This window comes from Lynx rufus, unplaced genomic scaffold (genome assembly GCF_022079265.1).
Source record: "Lynx rufus isolate CCGP_SWC_20201006 ecotype Redwood Valley unplaced genomic scaffold, mLynRuf1.p SCAF_9, whole genome shotgun sequence".
Lineage (NCBI taxonomy): Eukaryota > Metazoa > Chordata > Mammalia > Carnivora > Felidae > Lynx > Lynx rufus.
The window spans coordinates 11,890,861-11,914,547 of NW_025814897.1; the positions used below are offsets into that span (position 1 = coordinate 11,890,861).

The 23,687-nt window shown below is 43.3% G+C and overlaps 1 protein-coding gene across 4 annotated transcripts in view; it reads right to left on the reverse strand.

Annotated features, from left to right (window-relative positions):
• USP28 (ubiquitin specific peptidase 28) overlaps positions 1-14,075 on the reverse strand; it is a 66,851-nt gene extending 52,776 nt beyond the window's left edge. For all 4 annotated transcript variants that reach the window (XM_047070875.1, XM_047070874.1, XM_047070873.1 and 1 more), the window contains exon 1: positions 13,911-14,075. In XM_047070875.1, coding sequence (XP_046926831.1) covers positions 13,911-13,967 — 57 coding nt within the window. In that variant the 5' untranslated portion in view covers positions 13,968-14,075. The remainder of the gene's footprint in view (positions 1-13,910) is intronic.
• Between the last annotated feature and the right edge of the window lie 9,612 nt (positions 14,076-23,687).

A 23,687-nucleotide genomic window follows, 5' to 3' on the forward strand; every position in this document is an offset into this window, starting at 1 on the left:
GGCCAATCAGAGATAACTATTACGAACCTGAATAACAAATTTTACAAGGATTAAGCCGTGCTCCTGACATACACAAATAACGGCTATATGACTCAGTCTCGGGACTGTTTAGCTAAACCTATGTAATTAGTTAAACAAAGCCCAAATCCTAGGAAGTGTGCTACGTTTCAGGTATTAGTTTAACGTAACAAACACACTACGCTCATTAGGATCCTACTGTATTAGTAACTCCTAGCTTTTCCGGGCACTCCTCAAGAAGCTGATTTAAATATTAACTTCACCATAACTACGAGGCAGTATACACAGCCCACACCCAACTGGAGACAAGACAAAGCCTGTGCTCCAGTCATAATGAAGTCAAATAACTAGCAAGAGCCAACAGGTTTGCATTTCCTTAGCTAAATCCACATTGTTTTCATTAAACAAAAAGTACTCTCTTTTCTTGCCCAGAGGCAGTGAAGAAAGACAGGGACACACAAATCTCTAGAAAGAAGAAACTCAAGCTTTCTGACCTCAGCCACTCAGTGATTTTGGTGCAATCCAGTCCACTTCTCAGAACTGATGTTTTCTTAAAGCAAAGACAGTAATTCATCCCACAATAAGCGATGAAAAGGACTATTCACATAATAAACCCTAACACCTCTAATCCTACTGCAGCTAAATTTGAACTCTCTTTGATCAGATGAGGCAAATCTGTGAAATTAATAATTAAGAGTTTTATCTTTAAAACACCCAGTTTAGGGGCACCTGGGTGGCTCAGTCATTTGGGCGTGTGACTTCGGCTCAGGTCACGATCTCACTGTCTGTGGAGCTCAAGCCCCGCGTCGGGCTCTGTGCTGACAGCTCACAGCCTGGAGCCTGCTTGGGAATCTGTGTCTCCCTCTGTCTCTGCCCCTTCCCTGTCCACACTCTGTCTCTCTCTGTCTCTCAAGAATAAATATTCGGAAAATTTTTTTGTTTCAATAAAATAAAACACGCAGTTTAGCATGGTGATGAGGAGCTTTCTAAATTATTCCATTCCTTCATACAGGAATGCTATTGTCATTCGGACATACACGTTTCCTAATCTCAACTGTCTATTCTTCCAAAGACATTTCTAAATTTGAAGCTAAGTGAATAAATGATAAATGTTCTCTTATTCCAAAAAACTACCAAAGTTCTTTGTAAGTATGCCTAATGAAGTCCTCTCCAAAATTAAAGACCTGCTTTTCCAATTTTAAAATGTAACTTAAGGGGCACCTGTGTGGCTCAGTCCAACTCTTGATTTGAGCTCAGGTCATGGTCACAGGGTTCTGGAGTTCAAGACCTACACGGGGCTCTGCCTGGGTGGTTCAGAGCTTGCTTGGGATTCTCTCTCTCCCTCTCTCTACCCCTCCCCCACTCGCACTGTGTCTGTCTCCCTCTCTCTCTCAAAATAAATAAACTTTATATTTTTTTTTTTTACATTTATTTATTTTTGAGAGACAAAGTGAGACAAAGCGAGAGTGGAGGAGGGACAGAGAGGGAGGCACAGAATCTGACGCAGACTCCAGGCTCTGAGCTATCAGCACAGAGCCCGATGTGAGGCTTGAACCCACAAACCATGAGATCATGACCTGAGCTGGAGTCAGACGCTCAACCGACTGAGCCACCCAGGTGCCCCTCAAAATAAATAAACCTTAAAAATAAAAATAAATAAAATGAAACTTAAGTACCCAAGGAAAGCAAAAGTATAGCTGTAGGAATCAAAGAAAATATTTAGCAGCAACTCCAGAAATCCAGTCTGGACATCAGGGTCTTAGATGCATCCAGAGTTGGCCACTGACCCTCCATATTCCACAAAACAAGGACCTGGCCACAAAAGCCCTGGTGCCTTCTCAGTTCTTCCAGCAACAAGTCCATGTTTATTCCAACAACCCCTGTTTACTCATAACATGTCATGAGGATAAGACTTTCTATCCTTTTTAGTGAACAAAACTAAACTCCCCGGAAGAGGCTACTTCACAACTTACTTCAATGACGCATCAAGTAGGTACGTGATGAAAAGGACGGTTTCAGTTCATCCCCTGGCCCATGGTTTTTAAAAAGCATTAAAAGCTTTTAAAATGTAGCCACTCTCGTGTGGCACAGAAGGGGGTTTAAACTGGAATTAAAAACCAGGAAGGAACTAACCATTATTCACTTTTCAATTTTTTTCACCTCTTTTTTTTTTTTATTTTTTTTATTTTTGGGACAGAGAGAGACAGAGCATGAACGGGGGAGGGGCAGAGAGAGAGGGAGACACAGAATCGGAAGCAGGCTCCAGGCCCTGAGCCATCAGCCCAGAGCCTGACGCGGGGCTCGAACCCACGGACCGCGAGATCGTGACCTGGCTGAAGTCGGACGCTTAACCGACTGCGCCACCCAGGCGCCCCCTCACCTCTTTTTTTTTTTTTAAATGCACAGAGAAATTCCAATAGTAGAAAAGGATACAAAGCGGAAAGGAATTTCTCCCTTCTTTCCATCTCAGTCCCATTTCCCAGGAGTAACCACCATTAATAGTTTCCGATATCTTTCCAGAAATGGCCGATGCACATGAATATATGTCTTCAACTGGATGTCACGTCCTGCAACTTTCTTCTTTCATACTGTAGAACACATTAAGACAAGGCTTTTTCATTTCTTTGAATACGTGCCCCAATCAAGTACAAGAAATGAGGCCGGGAAACTGTTACAATAAGGACATACAGAATGCATCTTCCCAAATTAAAGAAAATGCCATGTTTAGTAATATATCGCTAAGGTCAACGGGGAAACCAGGAAGGTAAGGGCAAAGATAGAAGAAATCAAATGCACATGCTTCCAGTTTTAGAAATCTAACAGTGAAATTCGAAGTTATTATTAGGAGGGACTCTGTGTGCAGTTTCTATTTGCGATAAGCAACGGGGACTTGAGAGGTGGTGTGGGACTGGATTAGGAAAGGTTCTCAATGTCAGCATGAGGTTGGACTTGATCTGAGGAACAATGGAAAACAGGTCCCTTGGCAGGGAAAAAATAGGAAGGAAAATAAAGGTGTTTTAAGGAGGGTAATCTAGCACAGGTGAACAGCTATTTCAAGGTGAGATGAGACTACGGAAAGAAAGCTTAACTATGAGTTAGAAAGCTACCGATAAAAACAGGTGTGACTGGACAGGGAGGATGCAGGTAGGAGAACAGAGAAGGTGGGATACACAGTGAACAGCTCAAAGAATGGAGAAACGGAGTTTATTCAAATATTTGAAACTGGACACCTGAGAGAATGCTGCTGACCAATACAGAAAAGGAGACTAGGTGAGAAACCCAACCAATGTAATATACCACACTGACAGAACAATGGGGAGAAAACACACGGTTCTCTTGACTGATGCTGAAAGAGCATTTGACAAAATTCATCACCTCTTCATGATAAAAACAATCAGAAAACTAGGAATGGAAGGGAATTCCCTCAACATGATACAAAGGGCCTGTATTAAAAAGCAAAAACAAAAACTCACAGCTAATATCATACTCAGTAGTCAAAGACTGAGAAAGCCATCCCGAAATCAGGAATAAGACAAGGATGCCCACTTTCACCAATGCTATTCAACATCATATTGAAAGTTCTGGCCAGAACAATTAGGCAAGTAAAAGAAAAGCATCCAAACTGGACAGGATCTGCCTCTGTTCACAGATGACAGGATACATAAAACCCCAAAGGAGCTACATCTGCTTGTTTGCTGACAAACAATTCAGCAAAGGTGCTACAAGATCAACACGCAAAAATCAACTGTTTCTGTACAGCAGCAATGAACAATATGAAAAAGAAATTAAAAAAACAATTCCAGGGGCACCTGGGTGGCTCAGTCCGTTGAGGGTCTGACTTCAACTCAGGTCATGATCTCGCGGTTCGTTGAGTTCAAGCCCTGCGTCAGGCTCGCTGCTGTCAGCCCACTTGCTTCAGAGATCCTGTTCCCTCGCTCTCTGCCCCTCCCCCGCTTGCACTCCTCCAAAAATAAATAAACACACACATATATATTTTAATCCCATTTATAATATCCAAAAAAGTAAAATACCTAGGAACAAATTTAGCCAAACAGGTGATAGACTTGTACTCTGAAAAGTATAAAACACTGTAAAAAAAAAAAAAAAAAAAAGAAAGTTAAAGAAAACGTAAATGAATGGAAAGATATTCAGGTTGATGCATTGGAAGACTGGATTAGTCACGGTTCTCCAGAGAAAGAAACAAACAACAGGGCGTGTGCGTGCGAGCGTGTGCGTGTGTGTGTGTGTGTGTGTGTGTATATGAACACTGCATTCATTCCTAGTTTCCTGTTGGGGAGATGGGTGGGTGAGAAGTAATTTATTATAAGGAATTGGCGCTTGCAATCATGGAGGCTGATAAGTCCCCAGATCTTCAGTTGGCAGGCTGCACATCCAGAAGAGCTGGAGATGTAGTTCCAGTCTCAGGTGGAAAGCCAGAGAACCAGGAGAGCTGACAACGTAAGTCCCAGTCTGAGGGCAGGAGACCAAAGGCCCAGCTGAACAGTCAGGTAGGTGACCTTCCCTCTTACTCAGCCTTATTTGTTCTATCCAGGTTTTCAACTGATTGGATGAGGCCCACAGACATCAGGGAGAGCAATCTGCTTTACTCCCTCTACAACTCAAATGTTAATCTTATTCAGAAGCACCCTCACAGACATACAATTGACCAAATGTCTGGGCACCTCCTTCTCCAGGCAGGCGGACACACAAAATAAACCATCTCAAAAGACTTCATATTGTTAAGATGGCAATATTATGCAAAGTGACCTGCAAATTCAATGCAATCTCTGTCCGAATTCCAACGGCCATTTTTGCAGAAACAGAAAAGTGGAGCCTCAAATTCATAAAGAATATCAATGGGCCCTGAAGAGCCAAAACAATATTGAAAAACAAAACCAAACAAAACAAAGTTGGAGGACTCACACTTCTGGACTTCAAAGGCTATTAAAAAGCTACAGGAATCATGCCAGTGTAATATGGCAAAGGACCGACATACAGATCAATGAATTAGACTTGGGAATTTAGACTTGGGAATAGACTTGGGAATTGACCATACGTCTATGGTCAGTTAACCTCTGACAAAGGTGCCAAGACCATTCGATGGGGAATAATTAGTCTCTTCAAAAACTGATGCTGCACAAGTAGACATTCGCATGCAAAAGAATCAAGTTGGACCGCTACCTCCACCATAAACTAACTCAAAATGGATAAGTAACCTAAATATGAGCGCTAAAATGACAAAACTCTTAAAATATAGAAGTAAATCTTCATGATCTTGGATTTGGCAATGGATTAGATACGGCACCAAAAGCATGAGCAACAACAACAACAAAAAAAAGGAGGTAAGCAAGACTTCACCAAAATTAAAAACTTTTGTGCATCAAAAAACATTATCAAGAAAATGAAATGACAACCTCCAGGAGGAGAGAAAACATTTCCAAATCATAAATCTGATAAAAGTCTAGTATCCAGATATACTACAACTCTTATAATTCAAACAACCAAACACAAACAAATGCAATTCGAAAAATGGGCAAAGGACTTGAACAGACATTTCTCCAAAGAAACTACATAAATGGCCAATAAGCACATGAAAAGAGGGTCAACAGTAGCCATCAGGAAAATGCAAATCAAAAGTATAATGAGTTACCACTTCACACACATGAGGATGGCTCTTATACAACAAAACAAAGGAAAAACGGAAAATAAATGTTTGGAGAGGATGGAGGTAGAGAAATTAAAACCCTTGTGCACTGCTGGGGGGGGGAGGGACATAAAATGTCGCACCTGCTATGGAAAACGGTTTGGCAGTTCCCCAAAAAACTAAAGACAGAATTGCCATATGACCCAGCAATTCTACTTGGAGGAATATATCTAAAAGAATCAGAAACAGGTACTCAAAAATGTTTGTACATGCATGTTCACAGTAGCTCTATTCATAAAAGCCAAAAGATAGATACAACTCAGTTGTCCACCAAATGGAAAAATGGATAAAATGTAGTAGATTCACAGAGTGGAATACTACCCAGTCATTAAAATGAATGAAGCACAGATAGATACAAGCTACAATGTGGCTGAAACATGAGAATGTTATACTAAGTAAAAGAAGCCAGACACAAAAGGTCCCATATTGTAGGATTCCATTTATATGGAATATCCAAAATAAGTAAATGGAGAGACAGAAAGCAGATCCGTGTTGCCAGGGGCCCGAGCGAAGGAAGGACTAGGGAGTAACTGCTTAGTGGATACGGGTTTTCTCTTGTGGTTTTGAACATGTTTTTGGAACTACACAAAGGTGGTGGCTGCACAATATTCGTGAATACATATACTAAAGGTCACTGATTTTGGCTCAGCTCATGCTCTCACAGTCGTGAGATCAAGCCCCGCGTCGGGGTCTGCACTGAACATGGAGCCTGCTTAAGATTCTCTCCATCTCTCTCCTTCTGTCCCTTCTCCCACTTGTGCATATGCATGCGTTCTCTCTCTCTCTCAAATTTAAAAGTGTTAATTTTATGTTATGTGAATTTCACCTCAATTGAATAAAATCAAGAAAGATTTGTGCTCACACATATACATACACAACAAAGAAAAAGGACAGCAGGAAAGTACTAACTTGGACAAGAGTACTAGAGAAAGCATATTGCTTGAAGATGATTCAAGTTTAAAATGACCATCAGCAGGTGCCTGGGTGGCTCAGTGAGTTAAGCATCTGACTTCAACTCAGGTCATGATCTCATAGTTTGTGAGTTCGAGGCTCACACCGGGCTCTCTACTGTCAGCAGAGTCTGCTTTAGATCCTCTCTGCCCCTCCCCCGCTTGTTCTGTCTCTCTCTCAAAATAAATAAATGAAATGACTACCAAGCTATCATGTGGCATGCTGCCAGCACCTACTGACGCAGATCTTTTTTTTTTTTTTTTTAATTTTTTTTTCAACGTTTATTTATTTTTGGGACAGAGAGAGACAGAGCATGAACGGGGGAGGGGCAGAGAGAGAGGGAGACACAGAATCGGAAACAGGCTCCAGGCTCTGAGCCATCAGCCCAGAGCCCGACACGGGGCTCGAACTCACGGACCGCGAGATTGTGACCTGGCTGAAGTCGGACGCTTAACCGACTGCGCCACCCAGGCGCCCCTGACGCAGATCTTTAATTGAGCTTTGAATGTCTGGTATTTTGACCTCCCTTTTTATGTAGAAAGCCTAGACAGAGGGAATAGTGCTCCATGGCCCAGATTCCACTACATATTAGCCTCTGCGTAAATCTCAACTTCCCAGGCCATCAATTTCCACATCTGGAAAATAAAGTACCATGAGCTTTGATGGCACTGATGTGACCACCAAATGAAGTAATGCATACAGGATGTGTCAGTACAACGAAAAAACGAAGAAGAAAACAGAAATGGAAAATATTGTGGCCTACCTGCCCGATGAAACTCATCCAGAGGTTGGGAGAAACGACCTATGCTTTGGTTTTGGTTTGATCGCTTTGCACCGCTTTGCAAATTCTACTTCCTCCTCACACTGAATTTTACTTCGTAAGGTTGCTCTATGGGTTTGATGAGAATACGCCCTAACGTACTTCATACATTACCAAGTGGTAGTTGAAAAGTTTGGTTTGAGAAAGGCATGTGTTCCAGGCAGAAAGCTGGATGGCTTGAGGTCCCAACTCTGCCACTTAGAATTTAATCCCGGGTAAGCCACATTTCCCATCTGCAGCATGGAGCCAAACAGGCTTTGGTTTAAAATCTCGTATTGGGGGGGCGCCTGGGTGGCGCAGTCGGTTAAGCTTCCGACTTCAGCCAGGTCACGATCTCACGGTCCGTGAGTTCGAGCCCCGCGTCAGGCTCTGGGCTGATGGCTCAGAGCCTGGAGCCTGTTTCCGATTCTGTGTCTCCCTCTCTCTCTGCCCCTCCCCCATTCATGCTCTGTCTCTCTCTGTCCCAAAAATAAATAAACGTTGAAAAAAAAAATTAAAAAAAAAATCTCGTATTGGGCCTTTCTAGGCTATATTAAGATCTGAGTATGATTGTCCTCTTCTGTAATAAGACATAATAATCATACCTTGCAGAGTATGTACAAAAAAGTGCTCAGGGCCGAAAATGGCATAAGGCAGATGCTATTATGACAAGTATATATTCCTATGCCTCATGCACCTGTGGCGAAAGTGGCTATGCAGCAAATGGTCATAGCCAAGGATGCTGATATGCAAGAATTGTTGAACTAGCATTTGCAAATAGGGGAGTAGAAGTCATTTGCAAGTCAGGATTACAAACGCAGATTTGGAAGAAGTTCATAAAAGGAAAGTAACAACCAAGAAAGCTAACAGGTTAGCCCCTAAAAGAGAAGAAAGAGAAGAAGAACCAGAATGATACACGTCCAAAATGTTCAAGAGAGTGTGTTCCGGAAGTAAAGCAGCTGGAACACTGAGGGTACGAACCAGTCACCGAACTGAAGCCTGAGGTCAGGGTTCTGACTAAGACAATGAGATCAACAGTAAATTAACTCTTGAGACCTGTTACTGTATTTGGGGTTTGTTGTTTTTTTGTTTTTTTAATTTTTTTAATGTTTACTTATTTTTGAAAGAGAGAGAGAGAGAAAATGAGAATGAGTGGGGGAGAGGCAGAGAGAGAGGGAGACACAGAATCCAAAGCAGGCTCTAGGCTCTGAGCTGTCCTGTCTGCACAGAGCCTGATGCAGGGCTTGAACTCACGAACCATGAGATCATGCCCACGAGATCATACCTGAGCTGAAGTCGGACACTCAACTGACTGAGCCACCCAGGCGCCCCGGCCCATTACTGCATTTGTAAGATGAAGAAGGCTGCATGTATTACATAAATTCAAACATCTTTTCTAGGCCTCATTTTCCTAAGAAAGTTGAAAAACGATGTAGCCAGTTCGGAAGTGGAGGTAAACTACAATACTTTAGTCTGTGATAAGACTGTGGCAAATGATTTAAAAAATACACACTGGAAGTTTTTAGGAAAAAAGAAAAAAAAAAAACCCAGAAATGATAATAAGTAGCAATAAAGATAATTGCCAAAATAAACAGCAACCAAAAAGTGGCAATGAGGAATCATCACACATAAAAGCATGAGAAGGGGATTCGAGTTGGTACTTGAATAACCAAAGCAGAATGGCAAAAAGAATTACTTCTGTAAAGCCGCGGATTTCACGAAAAGGTAGTTAGTCACCGGTCACCTGCGAGCGATCCATTTCATTCCCAAGCGACAAACAGTAAAAGCCTCCTATCGCCTCCTATCTGGGTTCTCGCTGCTGCTCTGGTGCAGGCTAGGAACCAATTTGCCTTGGTCTGGGGGCTGTGCCTCCAACTGCCAAGAGCTAGTCTTGCCCACAGGGTCGGGTGGGGGAGCGTTTTCCAAGTTTTCCGCAGTGAATTGGAATTACAAATGTAATTGAGAAAATGCTCTAGAGAAGAAACAGGTGGATTTAGAAACTCGGTTCAAAAAGTAAACAAAAGGAAGGTGCTGAACAAGGCAAACACTGGACAGGGCAGAAGGCAATTCTGTTGCTATTTTGTCGGAGGACTGGGGACACATGTACATAACTGAATGGACAATGGGAATTCTGGAGCATCTGGGTGGCTCAGTCGGTTAAATGTCCAACTTGTGCTTTCGGCTCAGGTCATGATCTCATGGCTCACGGGATCGAGCCTGCTTGGGATTCTCTCTCTCCTGCTCTCTCTCAAAAATAAATGAATAAACTTAAAAGAACAAGAAGAAAATGAAAGAGAAGAAAGTGGGACTTCTGCGCAGTTGGGCAGAGCTTCTCAAAATGATCACTCAGGGATGTTGTCAAAAGGCAAACTGTGATTCAACAGGTCTAGGGTGGAGGCCCCAACAGGGCTATGTTGATTTGTGGAGCCTGTTGATTTCCTTGGTATAAACACTTCCACCCTGAGAACTTCAAGCTACTGAACACAGAGTTGGGAAGAGACACACACTTTCGGCTGGAGAGGCAGTACAAGCTGGCTCTAACACACCCAAATCTCTACATTTCCAAGGCACTCCTAGATGATTCAGATGCTGCTGGTCCACAGACCATATTTTCAGCCTCAAGATTATAGAAGACAGTGAAGCTATCTGGGGCTTAGGCTTGAGGCAAGGAAATGTGAGATCATTTGGGAGAGCGAGGAGAGACATCACCTAGATCAGGGTTTCTGAAGCTCAGCATTATTGACATTCTGGACTCTTTGTTTTGGGGGGCTAGTCTGCACATCATAGGACATGGGGCAGCATCCCTGGCTTCTACCCGCTGAAGCCAGCAGCATCCTCCTCCAGCAATTACAATCAAAAGGCTCTCTAGACGCCATGCATCTAGATTCATCTCTAAGAAAGGAAGGAAGGGAAGGGTGGTAACTCATACCACAAGAAAAGAGATACTGAAGAGCAAAAACAATAAAGAGAAAAAGAGAAAGAAAGAAAAGAAAGAAAAGAAAGAAAGAAAGAGAGAGAAATAAGGAAATCGCCTTAAACACACACACACACACACACACACACACACACACACACACACACACACCGCTTTAGTTAGCACCAGGCTGAACCAAGTAGAAAAGACTGTATGTATATTTAGAAAGAATGTAGGCAGGATTCAAAGTTTAAAACACGAGGAAAGTTCTGGAGGGTAAAAGAAAGGTACTGACCTACGACAACAGGTCCATTGACTAACAAGTAGGATCAAGGATATCTTGGGCTCTTAGACTCAAAATTGCTGTGTTCAGTCCTGGCTGTATCGTTTATTAGGTGGGTGATCCTGGGCAAATTATCTGACAAGTGAAAGCCTCCGACATGAAGACCTCATGGAGTTGTCATGAGTACTGAGATAACGTATGTTAAGTTCTGAGCACGTGCTCAATTAATGTTAGCTGCTACTATTACCAGCATCATTATTCTCCTTAAGAAACATATGCTTCACTGGCTACTGTTTAAACTTGTTAGATGAAATGTAACACATGGGAAGATCTTGCCTGGTGAGGCCTTACTTGTCAATTCTTTTTATAAATATTGTACTCATCGTGTGAGCAGAAACTGTAGCTGAAGAGGCATTAAAGTTGGGAAAGCCAGGGCGCCTGGGTGGCTCAGTCGATTGAGCATCTGACTTCAGCTCAGGTCATGATCTCATGGTTGGGGAGATCGAGCCGCACATAGGGCTCGCTGCTTTCAGTGTGGAGCCTGCGTTGGATCCTCTGTCCCCATCTCTCTCTGCACCCCCACCTCTCTCTCCCCCCCCCTCTCTCTGCACCCCCACCTCTCTCTCTCCCCCTCAAAAAAAAAAAAAGTTGGGAAAGCCACTGACTGACTGATGTTCCAAAAATCACAACTAATGAGACAAGGTAAACGTGAATAAAAAGCCCATAAATCAAGAGGAAGCAAAAAGAACACTAAATTTTCACTGAAACTGGCAGGTTTTCATAGGGCTCCAGTTAGCATCAAGAACATGTGATGAATTCTAGTACAGCTGCCAAGGATGACAGGTTTATAAGAACCAACCTGACTTCAAGTTGTTTATCCTACAACAACAGTAAACTGTGCTGCTGGTTTTATTCCAAGTCGAGAAGTGATTAAAACACAGAAACCTGTTGGGTGCCTGGGTGGCTCAGTTAAGCATCTGACTTCAGCACAGGTCAGGATCTCATGGTTTGTGGGTTTGAGCCTTGCATTGGGCTCTGCGCTGACAGCTCGGAGCCTGGAGTCTGCTTTGGATTCTGTTCCTCCCTCTCTCTCTGCCCCTCCCCTGCTCACGCTCTGTCTCTCCCCAAAATAAGCAAACATTAAAAAATTTTCTTAAAAAAATAAGGAAAGAAAAAACACAGAAACCTGCCTGTAAGTATTTTCTATAGATGATTCGAATATCAGTCTGGGGTATTCAGTAATATCACAAAGTATCCTCTTCCAGACGCTAGTACATACTGAGAACATATTTCAAGAGTACTACATTTTTCTCACTAAAATTCTTGGGAGGCTATGAAGGGTTCTGTCTGTCCCATGCACAACTGACCAATAAGGGAAGGAAAGCATTCTAGGTTTTAAATAGCTTCTGAGTGTCAGGACAGGATAACTGTTCCCAACTAGAACAATTAAGGACCCTTTAAGGGAAATGTAGAATTCTTCAGAGAATCCAAAATAGAGCCATTCTAACATGAAACTCATCAAGAGGAGGAAGTTATTAAAACCTTTCCTCTGAGATGTGAAAAGTAGTTTCCCTGTATAGAATTCCTTCAACCTAGCCTGCTAATTTCAAGCATCTTCATTAGCAAAAACAAAGAGGGCAAACATTATCGAGCATTCCAAGCTTATCATCTGTCTGTATGGGGCGAATCACTGGGAAGAACACTGAATGTCATCACTCTGCAGATGGCCAGGAGTCAGGGTACTACTCCAGCCAGCCACAGCCAACGGGACTTCCAAGTTTTCCAAAAATAGCTATGACTTACATACAAGTGCTCATCAAACACATCACATACAAACTTGTAGGGAATGCTGATAGTGGCCATTGTGGCAGAGGTAAATGAAGATGCCTTTGATTAACAGGCACATGGTCCCCAACAAATTTAAGTATGACTTACTCTCCCTTAAAATAGCCTCTTCCCTAAAATCAACCCAACGGTCTCAAAACTAAGATGTTTCCCACCTGTTTTGAAGTCACTGTCCTAAAACAAATAGAAACGATCTGTGAAACCAGAGAAAATCCTGACTCAGATTCCAATGGGCATTTGTGAACACCTAACAATAGCATCCCCGTTAGAAATCAGCACATGAAATACCATCCACATTACTTTCATTTTGGAGCCCAGGACCAGGAGGTATCTCTTACTACAGGAGTTCAAAAAGGAAGTGTGTTCACTTCCACAATACTGCTCTCCTGTGCGCAGGAACACAATAAAGAGCCATAACCGGTTTCCCACGTGGAGGTATCTGACAGCTTTGTATTGTAAATGTTTATGAAATTCCTCATTTCCGAACTCGCATTTGCATACCTGGCACACGTTTCCCATTCGGTCTCCAAAAAGCACAGTAGTTGAGGGGTGAGGAGGTAATGTTGTTATAGCATTCCAAAGCAACCTTAGAAGACATTCTCAAATTGCCTACTTCCCAAGTTTCTTCACACGGGCATTATCGGCCTTTTGATTTGCTCCCAAACCAGTGTTCACTCTCACCCACTTAGCCCAGAAATCCCTGTATCGGTTTCAATCTTCTCAGATAATAGGAATGGGAAGGCATTTGTGAGCATACCTTGTATTCCTCGCGCTGTTCCTCCTCCCTCCTTAAAAATCCAGGGATGAATGCACTGGGGAGGTTGCTTTATTTAAAAAAAAAAAAAGCGAGGGTGGCAGGGGTAAGGGAAGGGAGGGAGGGAGTGGTAACCAGGACCCCTGGTCTTTTTTACAAGGTGTTGATAAATCCCTCCTTTAAGTCAGCTAAGTTCGGTCTGCTTAGACACTTCAAAACACTACTGTATAAAAGGGACTTAAAAATGAAAACAAACAACAAAACCCACCTAAGCTGCCACCTTCGGAAGTTTCTCACCCAGGTCAGGGCCCACGAGCGCTCCCCCGAAAAAGCCCTGATGCACACAACCCCAAGTCCTGCCCTTTATACCTACTCCCCTCGCAACATGAGCTCGCCGCGGACTCGAAGGGCGTCCCCGATCCCTGCGACCCGAGCCCTGCAAAGACTTCAGCCCCTTCGCCGGCGCACTGCCCTCGCCCCCGCCCGGCCAGCGCCGGCGCCCTCCGTAGCCCCCTCCCGCCCCTAGCCCGCAGCCCCGCAGACCCGCCCGGGCCCGCGCCGCTCCGGCCCGCGCCCCGCAGCCCCCTCCCCTCCCGGGACCCCGAGCCTCCCCCGGCCCCCGCTCGCCGCCGCGGGGCCCACCGAGCCGCGCCGGTCCGCTGCTCCGGCCGCGTCGTCCTGCTGCAGCTCCGCAGTCATGGCCGAGGCGCCCCTCCGCGGGTCATCCGGCTCCCGCCGCTGCCGCCAGCCCAGCCTCGCAGGAGGTGGAGGAGGAGGAGGAGGAGGAGGAGGAGGAGGAGGAGAAGGAGGAGGAGGTGGTGATGGTGGTGGAGGAGGTGGAGGCGGAGGAGGCGGAGGAGGAGGGGGAGACGGAGGAGGAGGAGGAGGAGGAGGTAGCTATGCCCCGCCCCGCCCTCTACCCCTCTCCGGCCCCGCCTCCGCCTCGAGCCCGCCGGAGGCTCGTCCCACACGCCCCGCCCCCCGGCCTGCGCGCGCACGCAAGGCGCGCGGCCCGGGGCCGAGCGGCTCTGCGTGTTCCCGCGCACGCAGGGTTCTGACCCGGCGCGGGTCACGTGACTCAGGCCCCGCCCGCGGCTAACGGTCAGCGGCGCCGGCGTTCCGGGGCTGTTGGCGCCCAGGAAATGGTTTGGGAAGCGTGGACGACTCGCTGCCCCCCCCCCCCCGGCCGTCTCGCGGAAGAGTTCAAGCTGCTCTCGGCCTCGGGAAGCTGTCTGGAGCCCGCTCTCTGGGCGGTTTCCCACCTGGCAGTAGAGTCGCTTGGGAGTCCAGGCGCTGGAGGGGTTACCCGTCGTTTGCAGGGAGAGGCGGAGGCTGAGCGCCGTGGTCTGGCCAGAGCTACCCAGACGGGCCAGACCCCCTCATGCCTGCTGCCCAGCACCCGCACACACCTGGGCGTGGGGAGTGAGTTGCCGCGTTGTCCCCTTTGCGGTTTTCTGGAGTTCAAACTGGAATTCCAATCTACTTGGTTAAGCCCGAGCCAGCTGCTCCTGACGGCGTATTAAGAACTCAGTGCCTCCCCCGATCTGAAATTGCATTTTCTTTTTTAAAATTTTTTTTTCAACGTTTATTTATTTTTGGGACAGAGAGAGACAGAGCATGAACAGGGGAGGGGCAGAGAGAGAGGGAGACACAGAATCGGAAACAGGCTCCAGGCTCCGAGCCATCAGCCCAGAGCCTGACGCGGGGCTCGAACTCATGGACCGCGAGATCGTGACCTGGTTGAAGTCGGACGCTTAACCGACTGCGCCACCCAGGCGCCCCCTGAAATTGCATTTTCAAAAGTTTGGTGGAAATCCTAACTACTAACCATGTTTCACATTATTCACGTGTTATCACTGACCGCCGTTCGGTTGGCACCCATTTGGCTGTCCCAAATCTCAGTAGAGGCCTGGTGTGGAAGAGCCCTTTTTTAGCGGTATGGTTATGCCATTTTCCTGATCTGGGCCTCTGGCGGTATCTTGGGTGTGAATTTGGTGTGGATCTTGGCCTTTCCCCCTGTGCTCCTGGCATTGTTGCCCATGTGATTGTGATGTTTCACCTGCAGGCCTTTCTAGTCTGCCGGTGAGCCCAGCTTGTGGCACCAGGAAACAGGTGCAGAACAGGAGCAGTTCCCGTCGGAGACCTGGCTACTCCCAGGAGCCGGGGCCATGACTGCTGCTGCTTTTCACCTGGAGACACAGAGGTTCCCCTTTCCCTGACAGGTAAACTGACAGAGTGATCAGAATCTTCCACGTGCAACAGGCCGACTGTGTGTGTGTGTCTGCTGGTTGCAGGACTTTTATGGTTATGCCTTTGCCTTCCCCCCCCCCCCCCATGAGTTCCACACCTGAGGCTCATGGCCTCAACCCTGGAGTCACGGCAAAACAAGTTGATTTCTCAGTATGATTTATTTACAGCTTCGCATATTTCTAAGTTACCAGAAAGCTCTATTTTTGTGTGTCTTGACCATGTCTCTGCAACAACTCGTTTGTCTTTGCACATTCATTTTAGGAAATTGCTTGTTTAATGGGAGTAAATGGGGTGGAAAACCTGTAACTTATTCATGAACACTTCCTTGAAAAACTACCAGACACCTCCTACACTCGTATTTCTGGGGGAAAAAAGTGTATACAGGCCATTTGGTAAATAATAGGCCCCTGAATTTTGATTGAGCATCTTTCTGCTGTGTGGATCTAAACAGAACTCCAGATCTAATAAATTCGATATAATCAGTTTGAGGGCTCTAGATTGACAAATCCTCTTCGCCTCCTTGTGTTTAACTACCACCTGATCTTGGACACGGTAGTCAGCTAGAGACACCCTGTCCAAACAGAGTATTTAATGAAGAGTCTGCGTCAGTGCTTGGCCATCAGTTGGCAAGTTTCATGGTGATCAAATATCAAAAATGGACATCATGGAACATGCGCTGTCACCACAGAAAATCTTTTCTTATTCCTTCTTGAAACCCATACGTGAAGGTTCCAGAATAATTACATTATTAGTTGATAATCCTTTCGAGAGTGTTCAGGAAAAAAAAATAAGGGGCAATAGCAAGTAATTGACATATTTCAAAGGGGAATAGTAGTTTTGGGGCTATTTTCCTGAAGGAGAAATTGAATTTTTTTTCTTTCCCTGAAAACTGTTTGCCCCCATGCTAAGTTACTTTCTCTGAATCAATGGATTTATATTTCTGTTGGTGACTTACTTCAAACCCAAAATAGAATTTGTATTGTAATAAAATGATCCCATTTTGTGTTATTGAATACTTGTGTGGAGCTTGTGGAATAAAAGAATGAAGGGAACGTGTTAGGAAAAGAAAAAAGGAGAAAGACGGAAATGCATACTTCTATTTCTTCTCTGTTTCACTCTGTAAATAGTTTCTGCCACTGTCTTTGGAGCAACTGGAACTGAGAGCTGAAGGCTGAGGCTGATTGACAGGTATGACTGTTCTCTGAGCAGTGGATTCCTTTCCAGGAACAATCTAGTCAGAAATGTCCTTACGGGCCAGCTTCTTAGCAGTTAGGAAAATGGCCTTTCTCACTATTTTGGAAACAGTATGGATATTTCTGTTATAACCCCTAGATTAAATAATTAGATGAATTACAAGGTTAAATTATAGGTATTCTGAAAGTGTCTCAGAAAAGGCTCTCTTTGGCTACTTGAAAAACGAATTTCTGGCCTTCCTGAAATGTGTACTGTAGGCAAATGTAGTTTGTTACCCATTCAGTAAGGTGAATGAGTTCATTTTCATTTTCAAGGTATTTGGCCTTAGCATGCAAAATAACCTCATATCTCCTTGTTTTTGTTTCTCTAGAAAACAAACACTAAAAAAGAAAAAAACATAAAACAAACATCTTAAATCTGTTTTCTTCAGAATTCATGAAAGCCTTTAACCTGTGGGATTCAATTTTCCTTTTATAAGAAGGTGAATATAACTTTAGCTTCCAGATTGAGAGGTGATAATAAAGAACCAGAAATAAGCGTACTTCTGCAAACTTGATTTTTGACAAACCAGCATTGTAGACCAGTGGGCGTCAGATGGGACTTTTCATAAATGGTACTCAGACAACTAGTTATCCATATAAAAAATTAATTTTGGACTCTTAGCTTACATCATAAGTAGAAACCAGTTTTAGGTGGATTAAAGACTTTAAAAAAGCAAAATTAAAAAAAATTTAAACATCCAGTTGGAGATTATACCTTGAGGATAGGAGAACTTCTTTAAATCAGATACAAAAGTACAAACCATAAAAGAAAAGTTGGTAACTTTAATTAATGCTAAAATTAAGAATTTCTCAGGGCGCCTGGGTGGCTCAGTCAGTTAAGGTTCCGATTTCGGCTCAGGTCATGATCTCATGGTTCGTGGGTTCAAGCCTGGCGTCGGGCTCTGTGCTGACAGCTCAAAGCCTGGAGCCAGATTCTGTGTCTCTGTCTCTCTTTGCTCCTCCCCCACTCACGCTCTGTCTCTCTCCCTCTCTCAAAAATAAATAAACATTAAAAAAAAATAACAAAAGATTAAGAATTTCTCTTCGTTAAAAGGTACCATGAAAAAAAAATATCCACAAACTGGGAGAAAATCATTGTAACAATGTAACTGATAACATATTAGTATCCAGAACAAAATTTCCAAACCTTGGCACTGTTCACATGTTGGGGCCAGATACCTCTTTGTTTTGAGGCCTGTCCAATGCGCTGTAGGATGTTTTGGCATCATCTCTGGCCTCTCCCTACTAGATGCCAGTAGCTCTCTGCTGCCTACCTATGACCATCACAAATGTCTCCAGACCTTGCAAAATGTTCCCTAAGGGGCATATTCTCCAGTTGAGAACCAATGATCCAGACCAGGTGAAACACCTTTACAAAAGAGACAGTGTAATAGAAGGAACAGCCAAACGCTGTGCAGATGCTGGATAGAAAAGGAAACCCAAGCAGTTGAAAAGATGCTTAAACTCACTGATAATGAGGAACACAGGAATTAAGACCACAAAGATGCCATGTCATGCATCCAGTTGGCAAAAATTTTTAAATACCACAATTACAAGTGTGGTCAAGAATGTGGAGCAATGGGAGAACACTTACACACTCGCTGGTAGTGTAAATTAGCACAGCCACTTTGGAAAAATTTGGCATCTAGTACTAAAATTTGAAGTTGTGTGTGCCTCACATTCAGCATGTCCTAAGTATGTATCCTAGAACAATTCTTAGTGTTAGTTAGGATCTATGTGTAAGATGTTCTTAACACTTTTAATGGCAGATGAAGCAGGGATCAACCTAAATATATCAACGGTAAAATTGATCAATTGTTTTGTGTTGTCATTCAATGGAACTTTATAGAGCAGTTAAAATGAGTGAATTACAGCTATGCAATATCATGGATGAATCTTAGGAACATAGTACTGTAGGGGATCAAGCAAATCACAGAAGATGGCACATAATGTAATTCCATTTGTATGAATTACAAAAACCATCAAATAATATATCATCTAGGGAGATAAACATATGGTTAAACTACAAATGAAAGCCTGAATATTATAAACACAAAATTTGAACAAGAAGCTCTGAAGGAAGGGATGGGAAGGGAAGGGATAGGGAACGGGCATATAAGGGAATTTACAGGTACTCCTAATGTTCTGGTTTCATAAATCAAATGGTATTTACATGAGGGTTCATTATATCATTTTACGTAAATTTTATTAACTACTCAGTAATACAAAAGTTTAAAAGAACATTAAACTTAAAATGAAAAGCCTATCAATCCTTGCTCTAATGATGTTTCCGTGCCCTCAAAAAATATTGAGAAAAGTCTCTGTAGTTTGCAGGTTACCCTTTTGAATGCCGGCTGATGCATGAGGCAGAAATTTAACATTCTCTGAAATTAGGGGCCCCTGCGTGGCTCCGTCGGTTAAGCATCCCACTTCGGCTCAGGTCATGATCTCGTGGTCTGTGAGTTTGGGCCCCGAGTCAGGCTCTGTGCTGGAGCTCAGAGTCTGGAGCCTGCTTCAGATTCTGTGTCTCCCTCTCACGCTCTCTGCCGCTCCCCCGCTCACACTGTGTGTGTGTGTGTGTGTGTGTGTGTGTGTGTGTGTGTGTGTCTTAAAAAAAATAAACATTAAAAAAATTCTCTGGAATTTGAACTATCATCAAGATAAATGAAAAATATTACCATTCCATTTTATGCAGAGTGTGCCCCAAATCCATATTTTAGATGATGTCCAATGAGCTAGAAATTCTATTTTATAAAACATTTTCCTCTTTAGCTTCAAGATTTGGGGAAAGACTTCTATGTCAAAGTTGTGGCCTCCTACAGAAACTGAAAATATCATTTAAGATAAAAACCAGAAAGCTACCCAGAAAAAAAAAAATAGAAGTTTGTATAATGCAGCAAGTACTAGAAGCATAAATTGGAACTTAAGGTGACTTAATGTTTTCACCCAGGGCCCCATTGAAGTGAAAAATCTTCCTCCTCAAAATATCAGAATTTGAAAAAATAGATGAGGCCAGAGTAACTAATACAAACTTGCCTTCGGAAATGTGGATGTTTTTACTGATCTGATAACTTGACCTTGGAAGAAAACAGAACATTTTTAGAGGAAGTAATAACTTCACTGAGCACTTATAGGCTAGGTGGTGTCCTGAGTGCTTTGCAAGTATGAACTCATTCTCACGAGACCCTATGAAGTGCTGTTATTATTAATACCTCCTTTACAAATGAGGAAACCACCACAGAAAGGTAAAGTACTTTGCCCAAGACTTTTCTCCTCTAAAGACGGGAGCCATGATTCTAAGCTAAGCAGTCTAGCTCTCTTTCTATAGGCTGAGGTAAAATAGAAGATTCTGGCTTAAAGAAACCCAGGAAAGATGAATCATTAAGAAACAGCCTGTAAAGATTTCTAGGAGGAGGTGTTACCTGAACTGAGTTGACAGAGAAAGCAGAGAGTAAGACAATGGGAGTCTTGGCAGGCCATTAAAGACTAGTTATAGGTGGAGTTAACCACAGGTTCCAGTTTGCCTGGGGCAATTACGGTTTACCCCGTTTTTCCCGGAATGATTTTTGGTAGCTTTTCCTTCCTCAAACTTCTAGGATTGGATGTTAAATTGTCTGGTCATCCTACTACGGAGCAGTTTATCTTGAAAGTAAGCAATTCCTAGAGAATCTCACCGTAGTATAACCCAAAGTCTTTCAGATATAACTAAAATGCAAATCTCTAGCCCTGTCTGATTAAGTATGTATCCTTAATAAGAACTGGTTCATCTGTTTCTAAAGAACATAGCCAGAGGGAGTAGAGGGCACCCCATTGAAGGAGGGTGGGATCACTGCCTGGAGACCCTTGCCCTTAAGGGACTGGGTAGCTTTTTCAGTTTTGTAAGCCATCCTCTGTGGCATTTAAGGCCAAGAGGTGCCTGAGAGCCATCCCGGAAGAGAAAGGCGACAACGTGGAGTTCAAAGGCGGGAAAATATTTGATGGTCTCTGCCAGAGGGGGGCAGAAGTTGAATGGGTTTTTGATTTTGCTGTTGTGGGATTTTTTTCTTCCCATGAGAGAAGAGAGTTTTAGAATTTTATTTAGACCTGGAATGTTGAAGGGAACAACTTTAAAATTTGGAAACAGTGGTTTGTTGGAGTATTTATTGTCTCTTCCACTTCTCCAGAGTAACCAGAAAGTGAAATCCGAAGGAAGACAGTGTCCTGAATAGAGTGGACTCTTGAGCCATTTTTGTGAGGAGCCGCCACTCCATAGAGGGGACATTAGTTGTGTTCAGGAGGACAGGTACGTAGTGCGTGCTTTGGGCTGGCAGTTCAGAGAGCTGGTCTGTGCAAATCAAGATTCTCTAGTACCAAGGAGTAAAAAGATTTGGAAAAGTTACTTAGCTCGAAATTACTAGTCATGTTATTCTCAAATTTGGTTCCCTTAACTTTATGAAAAGAGGAACAGCGATCCCCACAATTAATTCATTAATTAATGAAGCTCATTAATTCATTGGCAAGACAAAGAGAATAGCAGCCAGACCAGCACTCTGGCTCGATCATGGTGAGCAGGTCCATGATCTGGTTGTGACCTCGCTGGGAGAACGTGATGAAAATACTTTCCGCATTATGAAGTGACACTTAAATAAGTTTTGATTTTTACAAAAACAAAATTTGCATTGCTCAAACTGAATAGGGTCAAGAGCCCCTTTCTGTCACTTTGTGGACATTACCAAGGAAGCCTGCCTGTTCAGAGCCAGTGCTAGAGGTTCCTGGTTGGGGAAGGAGCACTTATTGAAGCAAAAGTTTAACAAAAGTGATGTTTTTGTTTCTTTTCTTGTCTAGGAATTCATTCTTAGTATTTAACCATACTAGAAAAGCCATATGTGGTGTATATTTTGGCTTCCCCCCCCGCCCACCATGGACACACATTATTTGGGAATCTCTGTCTTGGTTATCATAAAGACTAAAAATCTGAAGCTTTGGTATTGTAAGCCCTTACCTTTTTTTTTTTTTTTAATTTAAATTCAAGTTAGTGTAGTGTTGGTTTCAGGAGTAGAGCCCAGTGATTCATCACTCCCATATAACACCCAGCGCTCATCCCAACAAGTGCCCTCCTTAATGCCCATAACCCATTTAGCCCATCCCCCCCCCCCACCGACCTCCCCTCCAGCAACCCTCAGTTTATTATCTGTACTTAAGAGTCTTTTATGGTTTGCCTCCCTCTCTGTTTTTATGTTATTTTTCCTTCCCTTCCCCTATGCTCATCTGTTTTGTTTCTTAAATTCCACATGTGCGTGAAATCATATGGTATTTGTCTTTCTCTGACTGAATTAATTTGCTTAGCATAATAATACTTTAGTTCCATCCACGTTGCAAATGGCAAAATTTTATTCTTTTTGATCACTGAGTAATATTCCATTGCATATAAGATAAAAAGCTTCTGCACAGCAAAGGAAACAATCAGTAGAACTAAAAGGCAACAGACAGAATGGGAGAAGATATTTGCAAAGGATATATTGGATAAAGCGTTGGTATCCAAAATCTATAAAGAACATATCAAGCTCAACAACCCAAAACCACATAATCCGGTGAAGAAATGGGTGGAAGACATGAATAGATACTTTTCCAAAGAAGATATCCGGGTGGCCAACAGACACATGAAAAGATGCTCAACATCACTCATCATCAGAGAAATGTAAATCAAAGCCACAATGAGGTACCACCTCACACTGGTCACAATGGCTAAACTGAACAACTCAGGAAACAACAGGTGTTGGCGAGGATGTGGAGAAAGGGGAACACTTTTGCACTGTTGATGGGAATGCAAACTGGTGCAGCCACTCTGGAAAACAGTACGGAGGTTCCTCAAAGAATTAAAAATAGAACTATCCTATGACCCAGTAATTGCACTACTAGGTATTTATCCAAAGGATGGAAAAATGCTGATTCGAGGGGGCACATGTACCCCAATATTTATAGCAACACTATCAACAATAGTCAAATTATGGAAAGAGCCCAAATGTCCATTGAACGATGACTAAAGAAGATGTGGTATGTATATACAATGTAAGCCCTTATCTTGGTATTTAACAGCTACTAGAACTCATTTTCCCTCTTATAAATGACAAACTGAAAATACTTTCATTTTTTTTACAGAAGTTATGTGATTCATTGTTACTTGTAGTTCTTATTTATTTTTCTTCAGATTTGAAAACTTAGTAATTAATAATTGTGATTTTGATGATTACGTTCAGTCCATAACAAGTTATATTTATTTTCTTTTTATGTTGCTGAGATAGTATTGCCTTTTTTTAAGTTTGTTTTATTTTAAGAGAGAAAAAGTTAGCATATGTGCATGCACAGGGAAGGAGCAGAGAGAGAGGAGAGAGAGAGAATCTAAAGCATGCTCCACACCATCAACATGGAGCCCGACGTGGGACTTGAACTCGTGAACCATGAGATCATGACCTGAGCTGAAATCAAGAGTTCGACACCCAACTGACTGAGCCACCCAGGCACCCCACTGTGTTGCTTTTTAAAATAAATTAATCAAGCGGCGCCTGGGTGGCTCAGCCCATTAAGTGTCCGACTTCAGCTCAGGTCGTGATCTCACAGTTTGGGAGTTCGGGCCTCGCATCGGGCTCTGTGCTGACAGCTCAGAGCCTGGAGCCTGCCTCGGATTCTGTGTCTCCCTCTCTCCCTGGCCCTCCCCTACTTGTGTACTCTCTCTCCGTCTCTTTGTCAAATATAAACATTAAATTTTTTTTTTATTTATAAAATAAATTAATCAAGAATGTTGCTTTTGGTATGGAGGATTAAGATCTTAACAAATCTGCTGTCTAACAGATAACAGTTACAAAGTCTGGACAAAATAAAAAGTACCTGAAGTATCTGGAGCTTGAATAGAGGTTTCAAAAGGGAGTCGTAACGTGGCAGAAAGGTCCGACGAGGG